The sequence below is a fragment of the Populus nigra genome, chromosome 16, assembly GCF_951802175.1.
Source record: "Populus nigra chromosome 16, ddPopNigr1.1, whole genome shotgun sequence".
Taxonomy (NCBI): Eukaryota; Viridiplantae; Streptophyta; class Magnoliopsida; order Malpighiales; family Salicaceae; genus Populus; species Populus nigra.
Genome location: NC_084867.1, coordinates 2,414,997 through 2,429,750, shown reverse-complemented (window position 1 = coordinate 2,429,750; position 14,754 = coordinate 2,414,997). Strand labels below are relative to the sequence as shown.

General features: G+C 34.0%; 2 protein-coding genes across 2 annotated transcripts; both read right to left on the bottom strand.

Annotated features, from left to right (window-relative positions):
- Positions 1-328: 328 nt before the first annotated feature.
- Positions 329-3,681, bottom strand: LOC133676177 (calmodulin-like). Its single transcript, XM_062097786.1, has 4 exons — positions 3,524-3,681; positions 2,494-2,651; positions 881-961; positions 329-711 (listed from the first exon to the last, which is right to left on the bottom strand). Exons 1-4 carry the CDS (start codon positions 3,597-3,599, stop codon positions 577-579), a joined length of 450 nt encoding a protein of 149 aa, XP_061953770.1. The 5' UTR covers positions 3,600-3,681; the 3' UTR covers positions 329-576.
- A 2,009-nt stretch (positions 3,682-5,690) lies between these two features.
- Positions 5,691-14,014, bottom strand: LOC133675177 (putative 3,4-dihydroxy-2-butanone kinase). Its single transcript, XM_062096467.1, has 20 exons — positions 13,824-14,014; positions 13,243-13,316; positions 13,072-13,135; positions 12,052-12,164; positions 11,894-11,941; positions 11,584-11,655; positions 11,420-11,509; positions 10,945-11,118; positions 10,582-10,665; positions 9,869-9,924; positions 9,471-9,601; positions 9,275-9,367; positions 8,974-9,038; positions 8,188-8,331; positions 8,067-8,110; positions 7,681-7,764; positions 7,497-7,570; positions 7,313-7,425; positions 7,134-7,229; positions 5,691-6,136 (listed from the first exon to the last, which is right to left on the bottom strand). The coding sequence occupies exons 1-20, from the start codon at positions 13,861-13,863 to the stop codon at positions 6,008-6,010; spliced, it is 1,788 nt and encodes a 595-aa protein (XP_061952451.1). The 5' UTR covers positions 13,864-14,014; the 3' UTR covers positions 5,691-6,007.
- Between the last annotated feature and the right edge of the window lie 740 nt (positions 14,015-14,754).

Here is a 14,754-nt window from a genome sequence, read left to right as displayed (position 1 = left end):
GAAAGAACCCTATTGGACGTGCCAAGCTATGACAATTTGGTGCAGATTTTAAACAAGGAAAAGAAATCATTTTCCAAGAGATAATTGAATACTTTTAGAGTTATAACAGCTATTTATAACGCAAGATTTCTTCCCACGAGGAAAGAAATGCAGACCAAGGAACAGATGATCCACTTTCACTGCTCAATCGAGGCCCTGCCTAGAAAAGGAACAGATATTATTTTATATTCTTAACATCTGTGAGAGAACCTCAAAAAGAGAAGTCATTGGAGCACAAGTGAATATGAATTATGATATGAATCTACATTATGATATAAACCAACATTCATTAACACAGAAGAAAGATGAACTTCATAAGAACAGCATAGTAGTATGAAACTAGCTGAGCATAAGGTTAAAGACTGGAAGAGAAACTGAAAGCATGTATCATCCCATTCAAACACAAGACTATCTGAGCATAAGAGGTTAAAGACTGCAAGAGAAACTGAAAGTACGTATCATCCCATTCAAACACAAGAAGCTACCACAAAGCCTAATAAACTATATGCTTCAAGGTCAACAAACAAAGGTCTCCCATCACTTGGCCAGCATCATCCTCACAAACTCCTCGTAATTCACCTGGCCATCACCATCCACATCAGCTTCTCTGATCATCTCTTCCACTTCTTCATCAGTCAGCTTCTCCCCAAGATTTGTCATCACATGTCGAAGCTGCACATGTCAGGTAAACATCAACACAGAGTAGAAACTAAATCACCTGAGTAGCAGATGTCAATAGCAGATGGGCAATATATCGTCCAGTTTACAACAGGCTTAGTGACTATAGGAAGTTACAAATCAAGGAAGAGGATAGCATTAAAGATACTGATATGTTATTTACCTCTGCAGCAGAGATAAAGCCATTCTGATCCTTGTCAAATACCTTGAAAGCTTCTTTGAGTTCCTCCTCTGAGTCAGTATCCTTCACCCAGAAAGTTAAAATTCAATAAAAAAGTACAGCAGAATATACACGTCAACAGGAAATTGAAATCTTTTAACCAAGGAAAAGTCAGTTTCCACGAAATAAACACAGGAGGTGATAGTTGCTCTCTTCAATTGGTTAACCAAGCTCTGATCATTCCATTTATTTTGCAAGCTGACCAATATGCCATCAAGATGTCTCAAACAAAAGCTATGGTGCCTTGGGGACCTTGACACATTACAAAATGCTTCATTTATTTATTTATTTATTTATTTTATGCAGAGATAAAATGTTTCAAAATAAAAACAAGCTAAGGTAGACTAAAATTAAACATTACTCTTTGGTTTCAAAACAAATCTTAAATTTGAAACTAACATGAACTAAACTTGTCAAAAAACCTAAACATAATTTATTTCACTAATGTGAAATTAACATGAACCAAAACCTGTGAATATCAAACAAAAAGAAACCCACAAACTAAAAATCCCAAATTAGAAACTGCAACTCGCTCTCCAACTCTTTACCCCATATCACCACCTTAACCCCAACTCAAACCGAACCACAAATACCAAGAGAATTGCGGCTCAAAAACCCCAACTCGCTCTTTGACCCAGCCCCGCAAACCATCACATTAACCCCAGCTCAACCAAAAAAAAATACCAAAATATTGCTGCCTCCATTCCACAAACCCAGCTCTCAAAAATGGCATCGATTCTAACCAGGGACCCAAATAAACAGTAAACTCAAAACACCAGTCATTCACTGATTTCTTTTCTTTTTAATACAAACGTGAAGAAACACCAAAATAAAATAAAAGTTTTTATTTTTGGAGAAGAGTAGTGGGGTGTTTGGGCATGGAATTGAATGTAGAAGAATACGGAGTTTATGGACATAAGGAAGTAAAGGGTGTGTAATGAGAAAGGACAAGCCATCACAAGATATGAGTTTATTTTGGTAGCAAATTCAAGTTCAGCATTTCAGTTATGCGTGACGATCAGAGGATGGTGGAGACCAGAGAGTCTTTGTTTGAGAAACCCCAAAGGCATTTTTGCCAGTTCATGTAAGAGAGCGAATGACTGAAGTGTGGCTAAACCCTTGAGGAGTGTAAAACACCCTTCAAATGAAAACTTCAAAGGTAAAGAATCATGCTAGTTGGATTATTAAGAATGGAAGATAGGCAAAATAGAGAAAAGTTTGCTAGCATGACAAAACAACAATAACCAGACAAAATCATAGTAGCAGCACCAGAAATTGCTGAATCAATTACTTGTGAATCAACAGGATACACAATACAAATAAAGAACATACTGTAATATCTAGAATTTCACTACAATCTAGTGCTTCTGAACTAGACTTCTGCACGAAATCACAACTCACAGCCATCCAAATTTAGAACAAAAAATTCTAATATGATACTGGAGCATTTTAAACTTTTAAAAGATAACCATTCACAAAAAAAACTTACTAGTGGTGCCCCAAGCCCAACAGAGTAAACAGTTGCAATAATACTAATAAAAGTTTACAAAGCTCACCTTCATTTTCCTTGCCATCAGATTCAAAAACTCAGGGAAATCAATAGTTCCATTTTGATCAGCATCAACTTCATTGATCATGTCCTGCAATTCAGCTTCAGTTGGGTTTTGTCCCAGAGATCTCATCACTGTCCCCAACTCTTTGGTAGTGATGCAACCTGTTGAACAATAATAGTATATTATAGAAGCTTTTTACAATTTTAAAAGGCTGTAATGTTAATTTCACAATTGTACTGCGAAGGAGCAGATGAACTGCAAGACATCACACACAGATTAAAAGAATTCCCAATCTGACACGAAATAAATACTTCTCGATCATCAAAATTCCACAGCACAGTGCCATCTATTTATAAATCAGATGGTTTTAAATCACAGCATACAAGATAGCTGGTTAACTTGGACGCGTTTACCCCACAAAAATCATCCTCTTATTGCATCCAAGTGATTTCGTCACTATCGTTTGATAAGTTCCACACACAGAGGCCAGAGCAAAGCACAATAATTGAAGGAACGCTTTATTTGATGGAAGTTCAACTTAAGACAATTAATTAAGAATTTAAAAGTGAGAATCTCACACAACCCATTTCTTTAAAATTTCCCATCTCAGAGAAAACAGGACTCCGTCAGTCCTGCACAACTACCTAATCCAAATGGCGTCCTATGCATAAACCCATCACAAGAGCGCAAACAACTAATCACAGAAGATCCTAAATGGACCTTCAAGATGACAATATTGAGAACAATAACAATTGATTTGATTCCACGGAAAAAGCTTCGGCCTTCAACAAATCATTTGTAAGAACAAAACCCACAGCAACTTTCCATGAAGAAGAACATGCCAGTAACAAACAACAAAGAAATAAAAATAAAAAAAAGAAACAAAACCCAGATTACAATTGTCCTCCTCCTACTACTAAATCACACACATCATTTACTAATCAGTAGCAAGAGAAAAGCAAACAAATCCACAGTAGATCTTCTCTTGATTGAAAAAAAAAACAATCAAATAGTGTAGAGATAATAACAATACCATCGCCATCTTTGTCAAATAGACTAAAAGCCTCCTTGAACTCCGCGATCTGTTCCTCTGTTAGCTGCTCCGTCATGTTATTACTACAAACAGATACTCCGGGGTTTGTTTTGGTTTAAGGCTGCCTGTGTCTGTTTATATATGGAATAATTTTATTTTTTTTATGGTTAATAAATAATATATTCTTGTTTACTGACCGTATAATGGTAGTTTTTGTTTTTGACCGATCCCATAAAAAACATTATTTGTTTAGATAAATAGGTTTTATTTTTTATACTGGCTTCCCTTATAATTTTAATTTAAATTCATATTAAATCATTTTAAATAAATATACATTTCTTTGAAAACTATAATTTAAAAAGATTAAAAATATTTTTTTAACCGCAAGCAAATGAGCTACTAAGAAAGTAAATTTAACCATTCTGGCTTTTCGTAGAGCCTGACCCACATGATTCGGGTTGCTAAGTTCTGGGCTAAGAATTTGATTTGATTTGATCCAACGGTGGAAGACTGTTGACTTAAATCTGTTGGTATTATAATTATTTGCTTCCCTGTTTTTTTTTTTCCCCTCTATTTATTAATTATTTTACACCCTCCCGGGAGGTCTTCTGCTGCTTTTCCAGGCATCGACAAGGAAATGTCCTGACTCCTGACTGGCCAGACCTTCCCCGAAAATCACTCATCAACAATATGCTTGGACCTATCGATTAAGTGGGGGGTAGTTTCTAGGAAACCCAAGTTAGAATAGAACACAACTTTGAATCTCATAATTTATTCTTTAATGATTGAGAGAGACCGGTGTATTTATTTTTATGGTTAAAGTTTAATTTTATGTATGAAATTATAAAAAAAATTAAAAAAATTAATTTTTATAATTAAATTTTATATATAATTAAATTATATCAAATCTCAACTTCAACCGCAGCATTAAAAGATATAATTATATTTATAGATTTAACATGTTAGAATTATGATTTTGTTTTATTGTGCATATATTTTTCTTAGTTAAGAAATATTGAGATATTGTTTATGTTTAATTTAATTTAATAATTTAAAAAAATATATAAATGGATAGATTAAAAAAGAGGTGTTAATACTAATTATATGTTAAAATGAGAAATTAATATTTTTGTGGAAAGCTTTTTTACAAATAAGTGTGTTTGTTTAACCCCGATTTTTCTTTGTAATTTATTCTTTTTTATCTAATTATTCCTTTAATTGAGAATAAATAGTCTTTATTTTTATTTTTTTTAAATACATCATGTAAATACATTTTATTTATATCAAATATAAAAAAATTAAAGATAAATTATTTTAAAATATTATCAGAATATAAAATAATTAAAAAATAACCATTATTTTAAAAAATTGAGCTAAACAATTTAAAAAATGAAAGAGAGGGGGCATTGATTTAAGTTTAGATAAAAACAATGAAAAGTAAAAAGTGCATTAATTAATTAAAATTAAAAAATAATAATAAATAAAAGAGACCTTGCACTGCTGGTCTGGGAAGCAAAGTCACTATCCAAGGGCCCAGGCATGGCTAGGAAACTAGGCCCACATTCCTAGACTGATTTTTTTTGTTTTGATGGGTAGATCATAGATGACATGCTCCAATTTGTTTTATACTTGGAATTCTAAAAAAACCTTTAAAAAGTCACATCCAACTGCAAAAACATCTAATTTAAAAAATAAAAAATAAAAACAAAAATTAATCAAACAAAATAAATTAATGACCCGATCCATTTTTCCTGGCATTATAAGAAGAGAAAAAACTATAAAACTAGTCTTTAATTCATAAAAAAAAAAAAAATCCCAAGGCACTTTATATATAATATATGGAAAAATATAAATCAAAAGACATCAACCTATAAAACTGTAATCATAAAACTTTGAAAGACAGAATTATAATTGAAAAAGTTAAATGGCCCCACAAGATTTTGAAAAACAACTCCACTGTGACAACACCTCGTTCTTTTAGTATACTAGTTAATTTAAAATTTCTTTCTTTCCTTTTTTATTTGTGCGTTGAGATCAAAGGCTTCCTGTCTTTTGATGCTGTATTAAGCTGCATGCAGTTGAAGAAATAACTGGGTTTTGCGCAGAAGGCACGACAGCAACAATGCTTTAGTGTGTCCTAAAATTTCCTCGAATTATGTGCAAAATATCAGAAAATAAGCACATAGAATGTTATTTTTACATGCATAATCCAACAAGACATCCAAACGTCTATATTCTAGTGACCGGTCATACAAACAGTTTCAAAACATATTATGGTCAACTCTAATATGATTTGATCAAATCTTTCTGGAGATTTTACAACGTGAATGCATAAAACTCACTCTCTCAGCTTTGCGAGCAAAATTTGCAAAAGCGGAAAGCCTAATTAGTTGGACTGTAGTATACAATCATGATGAAAAAATAGCTTTTTAGTTAAATCAGTAGCCAAAAAGAAGCTCGAATTGAAGGGAAAGGCAGATGCATCTACTCATGGACCTGGTGTTTGTTCTTGATGGCTAAGGCTGCTGCTCTATACCATGAAGCTGCAGCCATAGCCCCAGGGTCTGGCACTGTAGCAAGGATGTCCGGGGAGATATATGCTGAGCGACCGGCCTGCATAAGCTATATGGTAAGATCTCCAACACCCATACAATGCAATGCATGAATATATAGAAGTGCTTTTATTGCTATACCAGGTAAGGTAAAGAACTAGCACATGACATCTATCATTTGTTCTTACTCGAGTGAATTATTTTTTACTTTTATGAACAACCCCACAATGATCTTTCAAGGTTGTCAGAGTGACCTGTATCTATATTATGGAAACTCTTCCAGCTTCACTCATGCTGCTAGTTTTTACAGGCTTAAAAGGACTCAAAAAAATTCCACTTGGATTTAGATGGGACGGTATGAAATAAGAAATACCACCATATATATATATATATATAGTAAAACCAATGAATATGCGATCGGTAGTCAACATGGACAAAAATATTAGAAAGGAAACATGCATAAGGATAAACATCCGTTATAGTTATTCCAGTGAAGAACAGAAGAAAATTTTCAACTGTCAGCCACCAGCATTAAAATAATTTCTAGTCTTGATAAATACCTAAATTGCACTCCCACAATAATTGGAAGTAGAAACCTTTTTACCTTGACAACTTTTGTGCGTTCTTTATATTTGAAGTTCACTCTACCTGATTTTTGTTTCTCTAGGAACAGGGTTTGACTTGAAGCTAATGCCTCTGAATATAAAAATTACACATTGAATGATAGTTCAATCCTTCCGTTGCTGTGAGTTATATGCTTGTATTTTGTTTCTAATATAATTTTAAGAGATGAGAATTGGAAAGGGTGTAAAATTGGTTGCAAATTCACATAGTCCATCATTTACTTCATGTAAACATTCATTCACTTGTTTTCCGTATGGGCTTGAAAAATTGGTGGAAATCATTACCAACCTCTCTTTTACCATGAAAAGCATTGTGCTTTATCAGAGCCATTTTCGGTCAGAGTCAAATTGCATAATGTCCTTTGAATCAAACAGGTGATTGGGAAAGATACACGCAATAGGATCTAGAGAAAAGACGAGGAACAAAAATGTCACCTGTGCCTGCATGTGCCTGGTTGATTCAGCTCCAGCCACTGCTGCTTCAGATGACAGGAGAAAAGCAATGCAAGGATCATCTCCAGCATTTAGCCTCTGCTCATAAAAGTAACTAGATTAGTATCAAAAGATAATGCCACATGAACAGAGAAAGTAGAAAAAAAGTAATTATTGTTGACCTCCCGAAGAACAGCTGAAGCTGGAATAAGGGCATCTAGCAATGTGCGGAATCCAGCACTAGCCCCGCTATATTTACTGACAGCAGCTATGGAAGCTTCAAGTGCTTCAGCCCCTGATTCAAGAGAGTAGTTAGAATCAAGATTTTCCTGTTCGACGGCTATCACATTAGGAGTATCATCTCACATTGTTTAGATGTGACAACTGACTGGGTGTTTGCTTTCAACTTTGCACAAGCTGCCTTGCAGAATATTGTGTATCTGTTTTAAAAAGTAGAAATGAATAAGAGTAGATGTGCACAAATGATTATAAGAATCAAAAGAAACGAATGTGAATCTTAATCAAGTTTTGAGTCAATGCAAGTAAATACATAATCCCACTGGTTCCTCCCATAACTCTTCTGATAGATGATCCAATTTCACCAACTGTTTCTGCAGCATCATTCAAGGGATAACTGGAAATAGAAGAATGTGATTCAGGCAAGTCATGGGAAAAGTAACTTTATTCAAGAAATAAAAGTTTCTTACAATTTACAAAGAGACTAAAACACATATTAGCCATTCATCATAGAGCAATAGTTTATTTCTTTCTGGTAGATGCAATCAATTCATGAGAACAAATGATAGCATATAAAAATCATATGAAGTTGCCCCCAGAATCATATGAAAATTCAATTATATGTTAAAAACATCCCTAAAACTGAAAAAATATACAACATCCTACAAAAACTTCTGAGCAGTAGGGAAGAAAACTTACTGTTTCTTCATGTCCTCCAGGATTGCTGTTGCACCCCTATACATCTGCAAAAGCAGACAAATCAACCCTACACAAAGTTATAATTGCAAGATGATGAGAACATAATTTGAGATAGACTCACTGTTGATCCACAGTCACCATCACCGACTCTGCCATCCCATTCATTTAAATTGTCTCTAAGATCTATGATCGCATTCACCGCTGCTTCGATAGCCACCTCAAGAAGATGTCCTTGTTCACTGAGCTGTTGTGGCCGACTCAATGACTAGTCAAAACCACACAAGGGAGGTCAGGTTTGACAAAGTAATCATTATTCAATATAATACCATAAATAGCACAATTTTTATGGAAATTTGGCGTAAGGGTGACCATCCAGTATAATGTTTTTGCCAGCAGAAATACGTGCAGAGTCTACTGCCATCTGCCTGAATGGAAAACTTTTTTACCTAAACAATTGTTTTTATTTGACTCAGTGCCAGAAGGGGCTTTTAATGTTTTTAGCATGTGTAACTATTCTACATGACCCTTCTTGGTTCCTATAAGTAGCATCAGCAATTTTGAAACATGAGCTCAGCTTTTCATCTCAATAAACACAAGGCAAGTAAACCCCAGCTTCTCTGGATCGGGGGAGAAGGAAGAGGATGGAAGGGAAAGATTTTAAAATTAAAGAAATAGTTGGGGACAACTTACTAATAACGCATATACATACACAGTAAGAGAGAGATATGAAGTGTATGACATAGACAATTATAGTTGATAGCATGTTGAATCTTGAAATTGTTTTCTATAGAATTAACGGTAGAAAAATCAAGAAATCCAAGCTGTTAGGAAACTTTAATCAGAGAAGAGAGTTGTCTTTTCCTAAGATCACATATGGAAGTAGAGAAATATATCAATATGAAAATACCTCATCACTCTTTCCTGAATGAGACAGTGGCAGGGGAACAGGGATCTTGGCTGGTGGGCGATTACCTGCAAAGAAAACTCGTGAGACCAATCAACATGAAATCAGTAGTAGAACTTCTAACTGACTTTGTAGTTCAAATTATATAGGTTTTTAACAAAAGTTACTAAAGGAACATAGATCACCAGTTATTGATGCTACCTAATTGTAATGAAGAATTATCTTATAAATCAATCTTATAGACCACAAGCCATGCAATTAACCACAAAGAATAAAAGCAATATCCTGGCATGTCACCACAGACCATCTACACCAACAGGCCAGTGTGGAGCCTTCGTAGAAGCATCCAAACGTTGCAGAACTGCTTCATCTGCCTTCATTATGGAGATTGAAAATCCTGAAAGAAACAAAAGCTGAGATAAGCTTCATTAACAGAATGCTCTTTGAAAAATCCTGAAAGAAACCTAACATTGAGATGAAGAATTATATCAGTTCCAAACCTGCCATATCAAGGGAAGTCATGAAAGATCCAGTATACACTCTATCAACAGCCAATCCATGTTCCAACTGCAACTGAGGAACTGCTTTTCCTGCTACAATCATTAGCTCCATTGCAGGGGTGGCACCTAGTCTGCAATTTTGAAAACAATAGAAGAAATAAGAGGGGAAACAAATTCCTCAAAAACAGGGGTGCAGCCCTCTAACTTAAATGTAGGAACATGCAAAAAGATGAGGAAATATATGTAAATGGGGTGAACACAAACAGAGGTTTCATATGTTCAGAACAGCCAACAACCTGATCAAAATAGAATGCTTGATTTTGAACATCATTACTATGACAGTGCTAATCCAATTTAATATGATAGTACTAATGTAAAGCACAAAAAGGAAGACCTACCCATTGACCAATAGTACCACTCTATTACCCGGAGTGATTGGAACATAGTTCCTATCCTGCAACAATTCAATGATACAAACAACTAAGCATCAATTATGTTGTCAGTGAAATATATGCAATATCAATATCTGAAGTTTCCTATTACAAATGGGGTAAGGACATCAGCAGCTGAGTAAGAGATCCTTTTTTTCACATAAGATTGCATAATCTTAAAGCTAACTATTTAAGACCTCCTTGAAAGCAGAGATAGATCAGTGTATTTACATACAAAAAAAAAAAACAGTTTCAAAATTGAGATGCATTGAAAAGATATTTAAAAAGTTTGGGGCCTATCAAGAAATCACAATGAGATGATAGAAATAAAATCAAGTACCGGAATGAAAATAAATGGAGACAAGGTCACAGATACACTTGGATTACAAAACTGGGAATAAGAATAAAGTTATACAATAAAAAATTACCCTATTCACATTGACTATATTGGGGCTCAAAACCTACATCACCTGTTTTTCTTTTTTGAAGTATGATTGCTTTATGTTGTCATAATCTCATGCATCTCCCTTGCAGATCAAAAACTTATAACTGGCCCTAATTCTTACTAAAAGGGGAGCATGGATAAGGCCCCAACTACCTGGGACCAAAGCATGATTAAGTTGAATTTAACATAAAACAAAATGAGTACCTTAGGGCTAGTCCTAGGATTTTCAACATACCGGTGATAAAATTTGCTGAAGAACATGAGAAACCACTACTTCCACAGGCTGAAGGTCTGCTACAGCAGCACCAGGTTCCCCATGCTGGAAAGAAATGATGTTATTTGGAATTGATTTGTGAATGTGCAACCAAAAATCAATGTCAAGTAAAACAGACAGCACCACAGATTTGGTAAAATGCTACAGAAAAAATGGACAGCTACACCCTCCTCCTTCTCTATCTATCTCATGAATGGTAAACATAATTGCATTATGATAAATGTGCACATACAGAAGTAGATGGACTCAAGTATTATCAAATCAAAAGGATGTCCAGTGCACTTTTGACATTAAGAAAGCAATCACTCCATGGAAATGACTTACAATTCCAAGACCTAGTTCCATCTTTCCTGGGCCCAAACGATCTGATGTAACCTGACCAGGTAATGTACAAACTGACAAAGCAACGCCCATTGTTCCAACCATTTCAGATGCACGTTTTGCTTCTGCAGCAACTTCATCGAGAGAAAGGCCAGTAGCAGCTGCGGCTCCAGCAATCTGTGTTTCACATAGGGAGAAGAAGTTATAAGAAGAAAGCCTGTAAGTGAAACAAATAGTGATTAAACTTCAAATGAAATTAGTAGCCAGAAACCCCAATACAACTACGAAAATTGGTGGATAAAAATTATGATCAAATTAATCCTTTATAAAGAAAATGGCAAGAGAAAGCCTAATCTAAGTCCTACATTTATAGAAAGAAACAAAAGAAAGAGGAAAAGGTCAAAAGAAACAAAATCAAAGTGTGCAAGATGAATGCACATGCTATCAGCCTTAGGTTGTGTGTGTATAAAGAGAGAACCTTATTAACAAGAATAGTCCCTGCCAACCCTCTTCGTCCAACTATGCCTCGCAGTGGAGGTAATGCACAATCATCTCCAACAATTACAGTCTGCAACAGCAATATTATTAAATAGGATATTCTATCTAGCTATGCAGTAGAAACATGGAGTTCAGTTAAGATACCTCGACTTTATAACCTTCAGATTTTGCTTGCTCAGCAGCCAAACCAAAATTTAGACGATCACCAGTATAATTCTGTCAACATCCCAACTACAAACTATGAATCCAGAATAAATTTGACAGCCAAATATTGTTCAGATAGCTAAGAACTTAAGAGAGTGTTGCAAAGTTCATTGTCCCTCTTTTCCAAGATTCATTTTTTCCATTTTTTCTTCTCCCTTTCTTTCTTTGTTTTTTTCAAGAGCCCGAATGAGACTTTGCCACACCCAAATAAGATGAAACTATTAACCAACTAGTTTTGAAATTGCAATACCGTGACAATCAAAAGACATCCCATCGGACCAGTAACAGCTCGGATGCCCTGAAGTTGAATCACATTAGAGCAAAGCCATCTATGAGGAGGATGGGGTGAATAATTTATATGGTGAAATAAATTGTTTGCAAAAAGAAATTAATATACAGAAACCATACAGATAGAATTGCATCAACTTGAGGAGAAGTAAAAACTTCTCCACAAATAGCAGCACTTAGCATCCCTTCTCCGACAAATCCAGCATGGGCAGGTTCATGCCCACTCCCTCCTCCTGTATCATATGAAAGCATAGCATTCACATCTTACTCACACAGTCTTTAAGTTCTATGATTTAGGATCATGTAATGCAATATCAAAACATTTCTAAGTGTTATCTTTTTCCTTTTGTCATGCATCTCACATCTCATTCAGCTTTCTTTAGAATTGGACTTTTTTATGCTCACTCCTGTTTGCTTATTAAACTTTCAAATAGGAAATTTTAAAAGAAAATGCCTCACTCCAAGAATCATTTGAAAGGAACCGACGAAATCTTAACACAACAGTATGACCAAATATTTAGGTTGGGCTTCAAGGTGTTGACTCTGTCTATGATGCAGGCCACAAGAACACAAATAAACACAATATATACGTGTCTGACAATATTATAGGAAATTGGGAAAAATAGCCGAGAATCATTTGCTCTGTGTGTGTGTGTGTGTGTGTGTGTGTGTAGAAGAGCTGCTATACAAAATCTTATGGAAAAATAGAACAAAAGTTCCATGGGGTAACAGTTCACTCCAGCCAAATAATTCAAATTGCAAACCATCCAGTCACAACTCTTCCAGGAACATGTAAAACCACAATTACATATGTACATCAACACATAAAAGATGGCAAAAACATATATAAGCATATTATCCAGCCTGGAAAAGAACAATAAAGATGATAACCATTATTTTCTTTTCGAATTACATAGCAACATTTAGTACCACTACCAACCCAGTACCAAAACTTGTTTGTCATTCCAAAAGCACATAGATTTACAGTTCACCACTTCTCCTCCTATACCAATAACAACATCAGAGAACCAAATGACACACCCGTATCAAGAGTTTTGAAGGTGCAGAGTATATATTTCAAGCTTCAACACTAGAAGTACTAAAAATTGTCATATTCAAATCCTTTCAAGCACCAAGAACCTGATATAACGGCAACTTTGTCAAGCATAGCGCTTGCATAATCAGCACGTAACACAACCTTGACCTGCGTACCCACAGTAATGAAAACATCACAATTAACCTCCAATTCTAATTTATCTAAGGCCACTTCCAAATTCTTAAATAAACATATTATTTTAAAAAATAAATCACCTCTGGAAAGCCATCCAGGTATTGTAATCCAGGGTAGGTTTCCACAAGACCCTCGATGAACTCAGTTACTACAGCTGCAATAAAAAATTACTTCAATTAATCTTCCAATGGAAAAATTTCACTGATTAATAAACACAGTTTTTAAAAAAAATATTAGTTGAGTCAAACGAAACATGTAACCAACCTAAAAGTCCACCACACCTAATTTCAGAAATTTATTTCACATTTATGTCATTAAATTGAAAAACAAATACACCAAAAAAAATAAAATAATACTCAAAATTCTATCGTCTTTATTTCTTTTCTTTTCCTCGGATTTTCTCGGCAATCAAACAAAGTATTTATTCAAGAACTCAAAAATAACAGCAATATTACAATCAACATAGAAATGTAAAGGAAAATCAATAAATTCCAACATCAATAAAGGATTCTTTTATAAGCAACACAAATAACAGTTACATTTCAAATAAATAAATAAAAACGGTTCATCGGCAACCAAACACAAAACAATGATCGCAAAGAAGCAATTTTACTAACAAGAATTAAATTAATAATAAAAAATGTGAGGAAAAAGAGCGAACCGTTGGGGTCGTTGATGAGTTTCTTTCCTTGAGAAGCCATGGCACAGCGTTGTCGTTTTGATATCAAAATGAGGATTTTTAGTGCAGCAAGCAGTACTTAAAATACTTGTATAGATAGCCAGAGAGAGAGGGAGGGAAGGAGGAATTTGTGTTTTTTTTTTTTGTAACAATGGGATTTTTTATCTATTTGTCTAATGAATTCTGGGTGGGGTCGACATGTAGTCGTTGCTTTTAAAGACGAGTAACGTTTTTTTGTTGATGACCAATTTATCCTTATCTTGACTGAATATTTCCACCCTTTGTCGCTTTATTATGGGTCTGGGTCTCTTTTAAATTGAGGCCATAAAAGGAAAATGAAATTTGGTCGAGAAAACCAGTTGGAAATTTTCGGCTTTAGATTTTCTAGCATTTTGATTTAAAAAAAAAACAAATATGATATAATTTTATCGGTTCTTTCACGTATCAAAATTAAATTTATCTTTTCAATCTAATTAAAGATAAATATTTTTGGAATAACTTTTTGTTAATGATCTTTAAAAACTGTATGCACTCTTAACCATGCAATTTCCACGTATTATTTTGGATTAAAATCACTTGAAGTAGCAATTTACTCTTATTTATTCGGAAAATTGATATGTTTATGTGTAATCAACAATTTTTATGAAGTTATATTAAAGTTTTATGATGTGTTTGTTTTGGTATTTTAAAAATTATTTTTAAACAAAATAAGTTTTTTATTTAAATTATATTTTTATAGTTTTAAATCGTTTTGATATACTGATATTAAAATTAAATTTTAAAAATTAAAAAATATTATTTTAATAAATTTTTAAATAAAAAATATTTTAAAACATAATTATTATTACAATTCAAAATACAATAGAAATCTTTGTATATGAATGGTAAAATTATCATTTAAAAAAAATGTTTA